Source organism: Mandrillus leucophaeus, unplaced genomic scaffold (genome assembly GCF_000951045.1).
Source record: "Mandrillus leucophaeus isolate KB7577 unplaced genomic scaffold, Mleu.le_1.0 Scaffold296, whole genome shotgun sequence".
NCBI lineage: Eukaryota > Metazoa > Chordata > Mammalia > Primates > Cercopithecidae > Mandrillus > Mandrillus leucophaeus.
In genome coordinates, this window is record NW_012103098.1 from 91,603 (window position 1) to 108,392 (window position 16,790).

Sequence of the window (16,790 nt, forward strand, 5' to 3'; positions counted from 1 at the left end):
CCCTACAAGATAGATTATAATCATCTCCATTTTACAGAGGGGAAAACCAAGTCTTAGCCAGCCTACATAAATATTCACAAATTCACATAGATCACTGGTGACAGAGCCAGATGTAGTAGGGGGCCAAGCTGAATCCACCTCCTTTTGCTCTCTGCTCAGAAGCAGGATCTGGTAGATTCTAAGAAATGCTTAGACTTCAGACCTGTTCCCCAGCTCAGGGTCTTATTGGAATGTCACAAGAAATGCTGCCCAAGATAAGGTCTCATAACCAATGTCCAGAATCAACTTTCAACCCAAGCTGAAGGGTTAATGAGGAGTCACCAGGCCAGACTGGACCAGTTGGCTGTGCTTGTGAATACCTCTTACCATGGTAACTACTCTGACAGATGGCAGGAAACTCAGGATTCTCCTTGGATCATTTTCAAAGGCTCTAGTTTACGTGTTGGGGCTAAACTAAATTGCTCCGGGGCAGCCCCCAGGCCAAGGTTCCTGTCTTTTATTTATTGATTTATTTTTAAACATTACTTTAAGTTATAGGATACATGTGCAGAACGTGCAGGTTTGTTACATAGGAATACATGTGCCATGGTGGTTTGCTGCACCTATCAACCCATCATCTAGGTTTTAAGCCCCATGTGCATGAGGTATTTGTCCTAAGGCTCTCCCTCCCCTTGTCCCCCACTCCTCTATTTCAAAAGGAGGCTTTCCCGATACTATTGCCATTGAGGAGGTTACAAAATAAGCCTTCCCCGTCTTCTCCACACTTGGACAGCTTTAACTAGATGTTGCAGAAAGAGACTTCCAGATTATTACCCTTTTTGAAGTGATTTTGTTACTGTTTTAAATAACTCCATTTTGCGGCTACCTGTATCCTGCTCGGCTGATTATAGTTAAAGAACATGATAATTGCCTGCTTTCATTTGACTCTAAAATCAGCTCTGAGAATCATGCCCAGCCCAAGGCTGGTGCTGTGTGCAGCTGCACTCAGCAGTGGGGGTGTATTCTTATTACAGATAACATGCCTTAATCCCCATGACATCACCACCAGGCCACTCCAACCGACCTTATCATTAGCATCACTGTGTGCCCACACGGATGGGTGGAACTTTGAAACTTTAAACTTTCACAGAAGGCAGATACGGCCTCTGAAGAAGCAGCTCAAAGCAACGCAAACAAAGCCTGGTAGCCCCGGACCCATGCTGGGTAGAGCCTTGGATGACAAACTCTTGACATTAAGACATGTTTAAAGCCATTTTGCTGATCCTGTTCTTTTCCAACTAGACAAAAATCCTGACCAAGAAAAATATTTGCTCTAAGAATTAGCAGGCTGCATTTTAACAGCATAAGCTCAGCTAATTTAGGCTGGCTAATTTAGGCTGGTTAGCAACTGTGGGGCTCAACATTTATTAAACACCTACTATGTACCATGAGGCCAGGTAATTTTCCTGTAATGATTCATCAAATTAGCTCACTTTGGCTAAACAACTGGCCTAAAAACAATCTTGAAACAGCTTAATGTCTGCAAATACAGCCCTAAAAACAGGACAAGGGAGGCATTTGACATAGAGATCCATCATGGGACATAATTAAGCAATTCCGAATTGAAAAGTCTGAGAAGCAAAATGACTCACTAAGGTAGCATGTAAAAATATGTCTTCTTTTTTTGTGCTATAAAATGTGTCCTCTGGGGGCAGCTTTCAACTTGCAATTGAAAAGGCATGGGGCAGGAACACTGGAAATTCTTAACAAAGAGACTGTCGCCATGGGAAGCCCTTACTCATTCTTACATCTCAGAAAGCCAGGAAAGTAGAAAGCTCAACCTGTTGATAGGAGTGCTAATAGAAGATCCAAAATGTGCTCTCCCTTCTCTCCTGCTCGTATCAGTCACCATCTCATCCCACAGCAACTTCTTGTAGAGATGGCACTGTTCTTTAAGATCAGTGCAGTGTCTCTAACACAGCAGAGGCAGTGAATTTACAAAACCCCGGTCCTACTGCCTTTGAGCCCTCCAACTGGAAATTAGTTAAACAACTTAACTAATGAGCACCCATCATTAGCCAAGAATAAACCTCACACAGGCTATTAGGACCTCTCAGGGTTCACTGCTGAACACTGACTGGGGAGCAACAAGAAAGCGTCACTCATTTGGTAGATTAAGCAGAGGATCTGGTTGGCACCAAATCAATACCTTTCATCAATGGAAGTTGATAAAGAGAAACAAAGTTGTAGATACTGAGATATTAATCCCATCAGCATTTTACCCAGGTAATAAGAACAGTAACCATAAGAATTAATTGATTAAAGGCCAGGTGTGGTGGCTCATGCCTGTAATCCCAGAACTTTGGGAAGCCAAGGTGGGCCGACCACTTGAGGTCAGGAGTTCAAGACCAGCCTGGCCAACATGGTGAAAACCCATCTCTATTAAAAATACAAATTAGCCTGGCGTGGTGGCACATGCCTATAGTCCCAGCTACTCGGCAGATATCTTGCTCCTTAGGGATCTCATGGGGATGAGGCCTCATCAGAAGAATCTGGAAAATGGGATGTAAACTCGCTCTCAATTCCTAAGGCATACACATTGGCATTGTTTAAAACAGTGATTCTCAACTTTGGCTGCCTTTTAGAATCACCTAGGGAACTTCAAATACATTTTCTTTTCTTTTCTCTTTTGAGATGGGGTATTGCTCTGTTACCCAGGCTTCAGTGCAGTGGCATAATCATAGCTCACTGTAGCCTCCAACTCCTCAGTTCAAGCAATCCTCCTGCCTCAGCCTCCTGGATACCTACGACTACAGGTGCATGTCACCACACCTAGTTAATTTTTTTTTTTTTTTAAGAGATGAGGTCTCATGTGCTGGAGGTGGTTGCCCAAGCTGCTCTCGAACTCCTGAGCTCAAGCACTTCCCCCACCTCGGCCTCCCAAAGTGCTGGGATTACAGGCATCCATCACTGAGCTGGGCCAAAGTAATTTTTTATACATGATGATGATACCTGAGTATCTCACCTATCTGCAATATTTCATTAGTCTGGGTTGGGGATCTGGTATAAGTTATTTTTTAAGCTCTCCAAGGAATTCTAATGTGCAAACAGGTTTGCCAGCCATGAATTTTAGAATGTGATATATCTCACTGGCATTTTCTTGTGTTGTTTCTTCCTCTTTCACCTTAACTGTAAGTAGCTTGCAGGCAGGAACTGGACTTTATTTATTTTATTTTTTGTTTTACTATACTTTAAGTTCTGGGATACATGTGCAGAATGCGCAGGTTTGTTACCTAGGTATGTATGTGCCACGGTGGTTTGCTGCACCCATCAACCCATCATCTACATTACGTATTTCTCCTAATGCTATCCCTCCCTTAGTTCCTCACACCCTGACAGGCCCTGGTGTGTGATGTTCCCCTCCCTGTATCCATGTATTCTCATTGTTCAACTCTCAATTATGAGTGAGAACATGCGGTGTTTGGTTTTCTGTTCTTGTGTTAGTTTGCTGAGAGTGATGGTTTCCAGATTCATCCATGTCCCTGCAAAGGACAGGAACTCATCCTTTTATATGGCTGCATAGTATTCCATGGTGTATATGTGCCACATTTTCTTCATCCAGTCTGTCATTGATGGACATTTGGGTTGGTTCCACTTTAAAACCCAGACACATCCTCCCAGGGCTTAGTACCAGTCTGGACATATTCAGGGGTACTTCCTTGACTCACCAAATAGGAGGTGGCACCTGCAAACCTTAAGTATGAACAGAGTTTCCCATTGTCCTGGAGAGCAGCACTGATTTGATAAACAAGTGTAAGTGCCCGAGAGCCAAGAAGATGGGGTCCTCTGAAAGAAGGGGGCTCTGGGGAGACTAACAACCTTCCAGCATCAAGACAGTCCCTGTCCCCAGTCAGAGCAGATGTTGCTCTACCAACCGCATTTGCTTTGCTCCTGGGGCAAGGAATCAAATTCATGGGTGCCCAGGAAATGCACGTAGCTGCCAGCTGGTTTGCCCATTCACGCAGCCCCTCCCATGGAAATTAGCTTCACTTATTAAACTGATGGGGAAAATGGAATCGCAATTAATTTGATATTGAAAATATTAAATTTCTTTTGCCTTCTCAGAAGGAAAAAGCTGAATTCTGCTTTGGGAATGAGTTAATGCAAAACCCATTTGAAGCAAGAGAGCTGATTCTGGGGGAGCGACCTTGGGCTCTGCCACATTGGTGAAGCCAGGTCTACATTTCATAGCAACTACACTATAATGATGCCTGTACTGCACTTGGCAGTGTGGGGCATGTCATTGAGGCTTAATAAATGTCAGTACCTCTGAGTATTGGTATTGCTGCTGTCATGATTATTATTAGTAAAACCCAACAGGTGTTATGGAGTGTTCCTACTTCTATTGTCTGGGGTTAGGCAGGCACATGGACAGGTGGTTAGAGGGTGGCTATGACAATTTGTGTTCAGGACTGCATTGGGCATGTGGGTTTGGGGTGGGGGAGACTAAGAGTTATGAATACAGCCCCATCACTCAAAGATTTCCAAAGGGGTTATCAGAGGAAGCCAGAGGACTCGTATGGTTTGAAGCAAATTCGGGCCTGCTGGATGTGGTAGAGACTATCAGTAGTTTCACAATAACTATTCTCCTCTTCTGGTGAGCAGAACTCTAACTTTTCAATATACACATTACCCAGGTTTCTTTGGAGTGAGGTGAGGCCAAGTGATTAAGCACAAATATTATACGGGAGGCTGCTTAACACATTAAAAATCTTATTTAAAGCATTTATTTAAATAAATGTTAATTAAGTAATTTGAAACTTGGCCTTCTGGACCTTTTGGAACTCCCTGAACTCTTCTTTTGCAAGCCTGAATTGCAGATGTGATGGCTGGGGCTCAGCAGCTACACTGAACAATGAGGTAACCTTGAGCTTAAAAGCCATCTTGGAGAAAGGTAGAAGAAAAAGTTGTGGTCCTGAGTCTGTAACATGAGGGTCCCAAATTAGTATTTTCAGACTTCCTTACCATAAGAGATGAAAACAACCTCCTATGTTCTTTAAGTCCCTGTTAATTTGGATTTTCCTGTTATTTGTGGCTGGACCAATTCCTAACTAATACATTGGACTCCAGTTTGATTAAAAGACTTTCTTTGGCCAGGCGCAATGGCTCACACCTGTAATCCCAGCACTTTGGGAGGCTGAGGCAGTTGGATGAGGTCAGGAGTTTGAGACCAGCCTGACCAACATGGTGAAACCCCTTCTCTACTAAAAATACAGAAATTAGCTAGGCATGGTGGTGGGCGCCTGTAATCCCAGCTACTCGGGAGGTGGAGGCAGGAAAATTGCTTGAACCCAGGAGGCGGAGGTTGCAGTAAGGCAAGATCACATCATTGCACTCTAGCCTGGGTGACAAGAGTGAAACTCCGTCTCAAGGGAAAAAAGAAAAGAAAAGAAAAGAAAAGAAAAGAAAGAAAGAAAGAAAGAAAGAGAAAGAAAGAAAGACTTTTTTTTACTATCTCTTAAGGCAGAGCAAATATGAACGTAAAAAGAAAAATCTCTGTAGAAGATATGCTAGTCTGCTCCAACTATGGAGAAGACATGAATGGTGATCAGGAGCACATGCTCTGGAATCTGAGAGACATGAGTTCAAATTCTGTCTTCTCACTCATGCCTGTGAGAGAGCTTGACAAGTTGCTGGGAGCCTCCACTTCTAGTCCCTTGTTTGTCGAATGGAAATAATAATAGTAGTTACTTCATGGAATTGTGATGGGGATTAATTAAGGTAATGCATGTTAACTGCTTGGAATAATGCCTTGCCTATAGTTAACATCCAACAAATGAGACGGACTGCATGGTGAAGATGAGGGCAGTTAATGTTATTGCTGTAACTGGGGATGCTTGAGCAGCAGCTTTTGGATTTTAAAGAGTGGTTCATTGGAAGCTCCATGTTTCTGCATTCCAGAAAGTTTGGCCCAGAAATATACTTGTCCAAGCCAATCTGTCTCCTTGTTCCTTTCAATGCCACCTCTGACAAAGCATAATTCTGAGGACATGGTCAGGTCAGCAGGAAGCCAAGAAGCCATTACACTCATTACATGAGTTGTTGAGTATTAGACATCAGTGGGGCAGTTGGCCTTAAAGGCGAGCAGCCATCCAAACATAACAGAATTCTCCTTTAACACTCTCTACACTCCAAGGCCAGGGCACTCGCCGAAGTGTAATGTGATTACCAAAGACAGGAAAAAGCTCCCAAGTCCCACTACACAGAGACAGGAGTAGAAATGATAAGAAATGATATGAGTCTTGGAGTCTACCTGGATGTGTCTCCTTTTAGAAAGGTGATTTAAATAGCAGAAGAAGCTGCCACAGGGAATTCCATACAAGCCAGTCATGTTAATGAACATTTGTGGGGTGCAGTGACAAGGACATTTGCCAGATCCCTTAGGGAAAATATGAATGGCCTTGGAGGGGTAAAAGCTGAAGTGTGTTGCACCAAGCACAGCAGAAAAACAAACAAGAAAAACCATGCAAAACAACACACACACACACACACACACACACACACACACACACACTAGCAGTTGCAACCAAAAAAAAAAAAAAAGGGAGAGACAGATAAGACAATGGCCATGAAAGGTAGGTACTATTAGTGGCTCAAAAGCAAAAACAAAAACAAAAACAAGTTATTCAAGAGCAGTCCATTTTCCAGCAAGCCAAGGGCCAGGTATGCTCCACTGGTCTTTCTGACCTTGAGCATAATCAGACAGGCAAAGAACAAGGGAAGAGCCTTTGGTCTTTCCAGAAATCACAAGGATATTGGTAAAAGCAAAAAACCCAGGGTAAACCCTCAAGTTCTGGATATTTGATAACAGCCACATTTTCATCCTTCAGTGAAGATTTCTTTCTTTACCTGCTTTTTGAAGGCTCTTGCTCTTTCCTTGGGCTCCATATTGAACTCATTTCAACTTTCCCTTCAGTCTCCCTGGCTCAAATGTCCTAAAAGTCATATTTGTGCCTCTTGTCTAACAAATGGCACTTCATATCCAGGTTGGTGCCCAGCTATGTGGAACTCAGGCAAGATGTATTACATTACTTACAGGGGAAAGGGAGGAGAGGAATTGGACAACGGTGGAAGAGCCTTTGTTTTTTCATGCCTTACTAGCAATCTACTAGATATTTTGCTGGAGCAAGGTGCCCTACCTGAGATTAACCCAGAGTGTTATCCTTGCTGTCTATACGCTTAGTGTTTTGCCCTAGCATCAGTAGTTCCAGTCCCACCCTGGGGCCTCTAGGAGAGTAAAGTGCTAATATGGTTTGGATCTGTGTCCTCACCCAAATCTCATGTTGAACTCTAACCCACAATGCTGGAGGTGGGGCCAAGATTGGATCATGGGGGCAGATTGGAAGTGATTGGATCATGGGGGCAGATTTCCCCCCTTGGTGCTGCTCTTGTGATAGTGAGTGAGTGAGTGAGTGCTCACAAGATCTCGTTGTTTAAAAGTGTGTAGCACATCCCCTCCTCCCTCTTCCTCCTGCTTCAGCCATGTAAAGACATGCCTGCTTCTCCTTCACCATCTGTGATGCTTCTAAGTTTCCTGAGGCCTCCCCAGCCATGCTTCCTGTACAGCCTGTGGAACTGTGAGCCAATTAAACCTCTTTTCTTTGTAAATTACCCAGTCACAGGTATTGCTTTTTTCTTTCTTTCTTTTTCTTATTGTTCAGGTATTTCTTTATAGCTGTGGGGGAATGGACTAATACAAGCACCATCAAGGCACTGAAGGTGGGGGCCCCTCCCATCACACCCTAAGGGGAGGATGCAGGAACAAGAAGATAATCCAAGAAATCGACCTCCAAAAGATGGGCTGGGGGCTCTTCCCTCTAGGAAGAGATGGATTCAGACATTGCTTAGAAGTCTAGAAAGAGGAGAAAGAACAGAGGAAACAGAGAAAGGTGGAAGTCATGGATCAGAGAGGACCCCCAGGAGCTCTCACTTTGTGATACGATCCATTTGTGCCAGCTGACTGTGCCCTGCAGGCATCTCCCCTGTGGTCACAATGGGAGACATCCAGGAAGGAGGCTGAGTGCCCACGCTCAGGAGGGTGGGCTGTAGGCACGTATGTACCTTCAAGCTGGGGACACTTCAGTTACTCACATATCATTCCATTTATCCCTCACTTGTAGGTATTTGAATAATTATTTTCATCCTATTTTGTTGCAGAGATCAGGTGACTCGTAAGAGCATAGTAGCTAGACTGGTGCCATGCTTTTAACCTGGTGTCTTGATGCTGACTATACATGAGAATCACAGAGAAGCTTTTAAAGAGCACAAGTGCCTGGGCACCATCCCCAAATCAACTTAATATATAATTTCCTGGGCTGCAGCTTGAACTTAGGAGTGTTTTTAAAGGTTCCCAGGGGATGCTAATGCACAAGAGAGTTCAGGTCCACGAATCCACCCCAACGCTGTGCTGTAAAGGTAACTGCTATGTAGTAACTATCCTTTGGGGATTATTCATGATAAAATAAGACAAACAAACAAAACAAAACAGGAGAAAATTGGAAAATAAGAATAACGCAGACATATGGAACTCTACTCAAAAGATATTCTTATCTCCTGTTTGCAATGGCTTTGCAATTCGAAAAGTATTTTAACATATTGTATTTTAGTTGATTCTCAGAAAATCCATTGAGGTCCCTATTTTGGTAATGAAGAGACAGGCTCAGAAAGGCTGAAGACACTGTCCATGAACACAGAGTGGAGAATCTTGTGCTCAACCTGAAGTCTTCTTATTTCAAGTCCAGAGTGTAACAAAGGCCCCGTCAGGAACCTAGAAAGAAGAAGACTCCTATGGCAGGCTGTATTTTCCCCCTTTTCCCTGGATACATGACAACATTGAATTTGCATTACCGGGGGTAAACACATTCTAATGAAAGGATTTTGAGACTAGATTTTCTCTTAATAGTTGCAAGAGGCCGGGTGTGGTGACTCATGGGATTACAGCAAGCAAAGTGCTGTAATCCCAGCACTTTGGGAGGCCAAGTTGGGGGGATCACCTGAGGTCAGGAGTTCGAGACCAGTCTAGATAACATGGTGAAACCCCATCTCTACTAAAAATACAAAAATTAGCTGGGCATGGTGGCGCACGCCTGTAGTCCCAGCTACTTGGGAGGCTGAGGCAGGAGAATCGCTTGAACCCAGAAGGCGGTGGTTGCAGTGAGCCGAGATTACGCCACTGCACTCTAGCCTGGGCAACAGAGTGAACAAGACTGTCTCAAAACAAACAAACAAACAAACAAAAAAAAACAAAAAAAACCACAACCTCTTGACAGTTTTTGAACATGAGGCCCCACATTTTTATTTTGTACTGGGCCCTGCAAATTATGCAACTGGTCCTATTTATGCCTGTCTCAAAGTTATTGGAAAGCCTGCAAAGAGGTAAGATCTGTCAAGGACAACCCAAGCCTGGAGTCTGGTGGGTGCTCAGGAAGGCAGCCATGATTATTACCATCATGCTGCTGAAGCTATTGTTCTGTGAGTTGGATCCTGGATACTAGGTCATATGTAAGCTGGCTAGATAGAGTCAGGTCAAAGAGTCAACTAAAGTGCCCAAGAGCGGCCAATTTTGCCTCTTAGATTGTTTCACATGCTGCTGTGAGACTTTCTCAAAATTCTTTCAAGCTGTTAATTTGTTCACATAAATCAGTGGTTTTCCTTCCACCTGCACTACAGACCCAGAAGTGGATGTTTTTTCCCTCTGATGGCACTGTCAGATGGAACAGCCAATGGGTCACAAGGTGAGTGGTCAGAATAGTCAGGGGAAAGGTCTGCTGTCACCTAGGCAAGCATTGCCTTGCTTCCCAAGCATCGCCTTGCTTCCCTGGAGAGAGGCAGCAAAGTGACCAAGGGAGAGAAACAAAGGGGAGGTTAGGAAAGGTGGCAGTGCTCTCCTCTTGGAGCTCTGTCTTTCTGGAGAAGATGGTTTGTGGGGCTCTCGTGCATTAATCTTGTTTCTTTCTTTCTTTCTTTCTTTTTTAAGATGGAGTCTTGCTCTGTCACCCCGGCTGAAGTACAGTAGCATGACCTCGGCTTATTGCAATCTCTGCCTCCCAGGATCAAGCAATTCTCCTGCCTCAGCCTCCCAATTAGCTACAATTATGGGCACGCATCACCACGCCCAGCTAATTTTTGTATTTTTGGTAGAGACAGTGTTTCACCTTGTTGGCCAGGCTGGTCTTGAACTCCTGACCTCAAGTGATCCACCCACCTCTGCCTCCCAAAGTCCTGGGGGATTACAGGCATGAGTCAACTGCACCCGGCCTGAAATTTGTTTCTTTAGGACTGGGTATAAGCCTAAGATAAAGAAACTGAGGGCCAGCCCAGTACTGTCCAAGATGCTGAAATGAGGGGTCAGCACAGTAAACTGATCTCGAGTTTCATCTGGGCTAACCACAGCACCAAAGCAACGCAGCCTCATGTAACCCATGTTTGGGGGTGGGCTCAATTCAATACGGTACGTGACTTCTGACCCAGAGTGCTGTCGTTACAGCCAACTATATCCTTTCACTGCTTCTGAAATATAGATCTTCTCTGAATGACAGGACTGTCAACCTTATGCCCTGAGCAAGCACTGCATGCTGGGAAGGGCAAGGGCACGAATGTGTGATTGCAAGGACTATGGTCCTCCGACACTAGAGACCCATCATACAGTGTCACAGGAAGCCTATAGGGAGAGAAATGTAGATGAAGCAGTATCTGGTGCCAAGTGGAAAGCAAATTCAAGACAGAGCAAGGTTCTACAACAAAAATCACGGCTGCAGTTCACAACTAACTGAGCTCTTCATACATGCCAAGTTCTGCACTAAGAACTTTATGCTTATTATGATATCACTAGCTCTGACAGCAACTCTTAGAAGTAATTATTGTCATCTTCATTTTCCATGTAGAGAAACCATTGTTTGGAGAGGCAATCTGACTAAATCAAGCAGCTGGTAATGTCAGAGCCTAGATTTGACCCCAGTGTGTCTGACTCCAAAACTCAAACTCTCAATGCTCTGCTGGCCCCGGTGAGGAGCCCCTTCAAAGAAGCCCAGGAGGTTTGTGAGCTAGCTCCTGGATGACAGCAGTTGCTGTAATAACTGAGTTCCCAGCCCTTCCTTTTTCTCAAATATGTTGGCTATTCTTATTATAAAAGGAAGTTCTAGATGCATGCCAACTGTACTTCACCCACACGAAGGAGAAGACTAGAGGTTCAAAATTCCATTACAGCCTTTCTCTTTCTCCCACCGAACAGTTTGAAAGGAGTATCCAAGAGGCAGAGGAAAAAATAGGTTTGTTAAAGAAGTTGAAAAATGTGCTTTCAAATGAGAAACACGTGTGCGATTATTCTTCATCTTTTGTCTCCTCCCCCACCAAGTTGAAAACAAGTTAACATGATACAAATGCACACATCCACATAAAGATAGGAAAAGTCAGTGGTGCCCTGGATGGCAGGCCAGGAGCTGCTGTAGGAAGCTTGAAGAAGTGGTGGAAAACTCCACAGCCACTCCAGCCCAGATCCAAGCAGAGTTTTCAAGCATGTGTACAATGACTCCTGGCAAAGAGGAAAACTGTACTTGAATTTTTTTTTAAAGGGAAGGGAGCAGGAGAGGACGATCTGCTACAGGCAGGCCTGAGAGCAAGCGTGTCAAGATTGCAGAAGTGCTGGCGCTAGGCCAGTTTTTTATATCATTTCTTTTTTTTCCCTCCCTTCTGGCACAAACAAGCTATGGAATTTCAAAAACTGGGTCATCATTTTTGAATTCCCTGCTTTCAGCAAAGTGCTCAGTTGGTCTTGTTGACTAGCTTAAACGTCTGATTTCCTGAGCTAACACTTCCTAGCCATTCAGCTGCAGGGGAGTAATAAACCAGGGGCCTGCCTACCCACTGGCCACCGATGTGCAATGGATCTCTCAGGGAAGCTGGAGGGCCATCCTTGGATTTCCTGCCATTATATATTTAATGGCATCAAATATGCCCATTAAAGCACCACTTCAAAGGCTAACATTCTTCCTGGTAGGCCAAGGGAAGGGAGACAGCACAAACCCCCAGGGAGACATTCTAACACCTGATCTCATGGGATGATGGCTTTTCCCAGAAGTTTAGGTGTTCCCAAAAGCATGGCTGGCCTGCCCATGAGGGACATGGGGCCGTAAGGAAGCTGTTCTACACAAGCTTTATTCAGGATCAGCGAGAGTTCTTACACCTGGATGAGGAGTCAGTCTCTGCCACCTATGGAATTTGGCACCATCTAGGTTTTCTTCCAGAAGCAGACTTAAACTTACCTCCATCAAGAACAGGTTTTGAGAATTTTCACTTGATTTTCTGAAACAACATCAAGAAGTCTCTAAATACCACCTTTCATCCCCAACTTCCAGGTTTCTAGGAAGCTTCCCAGGTTCATCAATGGGAGACAAAATACACTCCACCCTTCTGGCCAGGTGAAAACCTTTCCTACTTCTTCGCAGTGACTTGCTTCAGACTGACACAATCACATCACAGTGCAGCCTCCTGCTTCAATACTGGCCTCCAATAAATGCTCTGCTGGGTGAACAGGAAACTCATTGTGAGCTGAGTTTCTAAGACTCTAACACTCGTGCAAGAGGCATCGAATTTCAGCGAGATCTTCTGGAGCATGAACACAAGTAAAAACCAGCTACGGGGTCAAGTCTGGGCTTGCTTTATTTGACCTTGGTTTGTTTGATTTTATTTAGGAAAACTTTTGGGGGGAATGCAGTGGACCATAAAACCCTTACCTTTTAAAGGAGCCCATTGTTAGCAATTTGTTCATCACAGCTCCCTCGATCTCACCAAAAAAGTCTCCAGTCTATGGGGAAGAAGACATATGAGGAGGTGTAGATAAATAATGTGCCCAAACAGGAGAGAAGAAATGAAAAGGGACACAGTCTGTGTCCTGGAACTGACAGAAGCAAAAGGCAGGTTTTCAGGACAGTGGAAAAGGTTTTAACAGTCATGAGAAGTTAGGGGATTACACAGCAAACGAGTGAGCAGATGTGAACGCTTCCATGGTACGTGGGAGGGGGCTGCACAACCCATGCGGAATGCTGAAATGAAAACATGCATGCACACACATGTGCACACACACACCCCCCACTCCCTTGGATGGAGTAGGTAGTAATCTGCACATAATCCCTTGTGATTAAAATACTACTTCATATAGGCAGAAACAGGCTATGAGAGGGCTTCCTAGGCACTAATAAAAAGAATTGTTTATAATTCCTGGATGACCTGTTTAGGGAAATACAGCAGTCCACTTCATCAGCCCTATAAATTTCCTGCAGTTGAGAATCCGTCCTTTCTCAGAATCACTTTTTGAGGATCACTTTCATTTTGTCATAGGCAGTTGACATGTTGACCAAGAGTAAGACTATCCAGCCCCTTGAGGAGACAGCATGGCCAATCAGACTTCTAATGGCCTAACCCCATACCTGAGGCTGTCTTAAGGTCATTCGAAGCTTTGCAGTCATTCCCCACCACCAGGCTGATGTTTTTGTAAGTCTACTTCTTGGTGCTGGCCAAGATTTGCAAACTTAGAATGGTGGAATGAAGAATTAACATCCTCATACATGCCCTCTGAACTTCTGGAGCCACTATAATGCAAGGTGTCCCATGGGGGAGGGCGTATGCACTGCATGGAACAGAGCCTGCAGCAACAGCCTTCTGCCAACACGCTGAAATGAGCCAGTGTTGACCAGCAGAGAAGTCCCATCTCTACTCTGCGTGCTCTGAAGATTTGTAGCTTGTGAGTGGGTGGGTGGGTGGAGGGCACTGCAATAAGGATCCAAATGACATAAATTCCTTAGGCTTTGTATTAACTAAGCGCCAATTCCATTGCAACTAACTGAATGACCTCAACCACACTCCTGGGAGTTTTCAGGCAGCAAGACATATATATAAACTTTGGCAAAATGTAAAGGGGGAGAAAAGAAGGAAGAAGGAAACAACATTTCTCTGACTGAATATTGAGCACTTCCTTTTTCACTACAGGGAAACTTGGAAACTTTTGCAAACTCTGTGGGCGTGTACTACTGCTAGGAGCAAGAAGGACATTTGTATTTCGTGCGTGTAATATGCCAGTTTCAATGAAACTGGTTGTTAGATGAAGAAGAATTATCCTAATTGGGGCACAGGAAGTCAGACAACATCAAACAAGCCCAGGCTGAGCAGGCTGGCAGGCTGGCAGCTCACTGGGTCTATTGCAGGCTTATTCCATGGAGAGAAAGAGCAAAGAATCTGTAGTGGCCATGGCTGCTCATGGCTGAAACAGAGTCACTGTTTCCTTCATTTGTTGACTGGTCCAGGACTCACCCCTAGAAGACATCCACTGCATCCTTCCTGAGCCCCGGGATCATTCCTATCTCAGCCCTACATGAGCAGAGCAGAAGACTAGAGTTCCTCCCTCCAGGCAACTAATTTGCGTTCTTGTTTCATAGATTCTTGAAAGCCTATGTTCCTCCTCCCAGCCAAAAGGGCATATAACTATGGGTCAAAGGACTTTCCTGCTGTCTCAGGGACTGGCCTTGTTTCATGGGCCCATTCATCCTATCTAATGTCCATCGACTGTCCCACGTCTAGTGATGTTCAGCATCAGAGGAGACCGGGAATGGGCATTTTGAGTCTCAATAGTGCAACCAAGGTGCATTGAAAAATTCTACAACATTCTCGTAAAATAAGACAGGAAATGAAAGCACAATTCCTCAAGTTTCCTGGAGCCCGTTTATAAATCACCAAACCATTCATTTCAGACCCTAAGAAGCCACACTTAAGGACAATTAACTAATTGATTAAGCAGTGAACCTATCATACTGCTGACTACTAAAGAATTTTAAATGATTTAAAAGAGACTTCATTATAATGTATTAGTATACTCAAATATTTGAGTTAGAAGCAATCTTACATAGTCAACCATCCTCATTGTACAGAGTCTATCTAGAGGTCTAGACAAGTTAAGGAACTTGCTGATGATCCCAAAACTAGTTAAGGAAGAGAGCTAACATTAGAAACCACCTTTTTCCTCTGATGGTGTTACTTTATTATATGCATTGTTGAACTTGTTTGTAGTCTACCTTTTTTTATACATTAATACAATTTCTAATTGCAGGAAAAGTTTTAATGCAGAAAATTTGAATGGAAAAACCCGTTTTTCTATTACAGTACCATTGACTGTAACTCTTATTTTGATTTCCAGGTAGATTGGAGATTTCTGTGCTCAAGCCCACAGCTTGGTTTCTTTTCATCTCTCTCCCTCCCACCCCTACACTGCACATGGTGCAGTCAAATGAACAATATTCCTCTTCCATCTCTGGATCCTTGTCCCTTGGTGTTGAGAGCCCAACTTGTTAATCCTTGAACTCAGATAACTGATTCTTAAAAAGCAAAAACCAGAAAGAAAGCCATAAACAAAAATTATGTAGAAACATACGTGTATGTGTGTGCACACATACGAAGACGAAATATCGGAAGGAAAAAAACCTTACAGTTGCCCAAACCATTTAAGGCACCCCACCCTCGAGGCAAAAGTTCTTTATGTGGCACAGACAACTCTTTGGCTAAGAGTTCTATAAACTGAACATTTTATGAGTGAGAGAACAGACCCTGGCACTGTCACCCCCCCTTCGCCCCCCAGTGGGAGGTAAAAACTCTTTGGGGCCTGCTGAGAAGCAGACTGTGGCATTCTTAGAGGGATGGAAATAAGGTTTTATAATCTCCTGCTATTACCTCCTAAATAAAGATCATTGTCTCAAAGTTTTAACACCATAATTTGTTCCCCCTGACCCAAGCACATTCTGAGCTCCTTACTTTGAGTTGGTAGAAAATTTTCACTCACCTGTGTGTAGTCTTCAGACACCAAAATAAATCCATTATTGTCTATGAGGTAACAGTTCACAGTCTAGAACATTAAAAAAAAAAAAAAAACAGCTTCAACTTTGGGCCACCACACTGCTTTTAAACAGAATGACACACTTCCAACCTGAGATAAACTTATTTTTTTGGAAGGCAATTGTTTTTAGGCAATTGCGAAAGCCTGCTGGCTCTAGGCGTTAAGGCCATGGTTAAGATAACCCTGGTGTTTACTTTGCAAAACAAACAAACAAAAATAAAACACTGAACAAGTCTTGAATGATCCAGATTCGGATAAAAAGCATATGCATTAAAAAATGATGAATTACAGTTTGTCTTCCTTTTTTTTTCTTTATATGACCTGAACAATATTTCCCAGGAACAAAGTGCTCAGAAGCCCCTGAGCCTGTATTGGCGGTTGAAGTGCAGGCTGTTTTGAAAGCAAAACGCCAGCACAATGCCATTACTCTAATGATGTATTAATGAAAACACCGTGTCAGCTCAGAGGACCATCAGGGGACCAGGTAATATTTTTTAATTTGTTCATAGACTGAGGCAGGGGGGAAGGGGCAGACTTCTGTTAAAGGGGCCCCTCAGGCCTCCTAAAGGTTTTCAAACTGTGTTTTTAATTGGGAGCTGGATTTGGGGGCAGGGCTGTTAGCTTTTGGTAGCTCAGACTTATAAATTGTAGAAAGCAAGGTAAGGCCAAACCTCTGCTTCCCCCACACTACTTTAATCTCAAGTGAATGATTTGCTACAGGCTAAGTTTTAATTACAGTGCTGTGGAGTTTAAACTTAAGGTTTAATTCCGTCCTTGATGTAACTCAGTTTCTATTTATTGCAGCTTTACATACCAACTGCAACATTTAATTTGTAACATATCTTTACTCTGAGCTAAATTCCGCCCAGCTCCA

General features: G+C 43.7%; 1 protein-coding gene across 1 annotated transcript in view; it reads right to left on the reverse strand.

Moving 5' to 3' along the window:
* The window catches only part of CACNA2D3 (calcium channel, voltage-dependent, alpha 2/delta subunit 3), an 801,189-nt gene that overhangs the window by 68,226 nt on the left and 716,173 nt on the right, over positions 1 to 16,790 (reverse strand). The window contains exons 29-30 of the mRNA XM_011986171.1: positions 15,863 to 15,925; positions 12,771 to 12,841 (exon numbers count right to left, since the gene is read on the reverse strand). Of these exons, the coding sequence (XP_011841561.1) occupies positions 12,771 to 12,841; positions 15,863 to 15,925 (134 nt within the window). The remainder of the gene's footprint in view (positions 1 to 12,770; positions 12,842 to 15,862; positions 15,926 to 16,790) is intronic.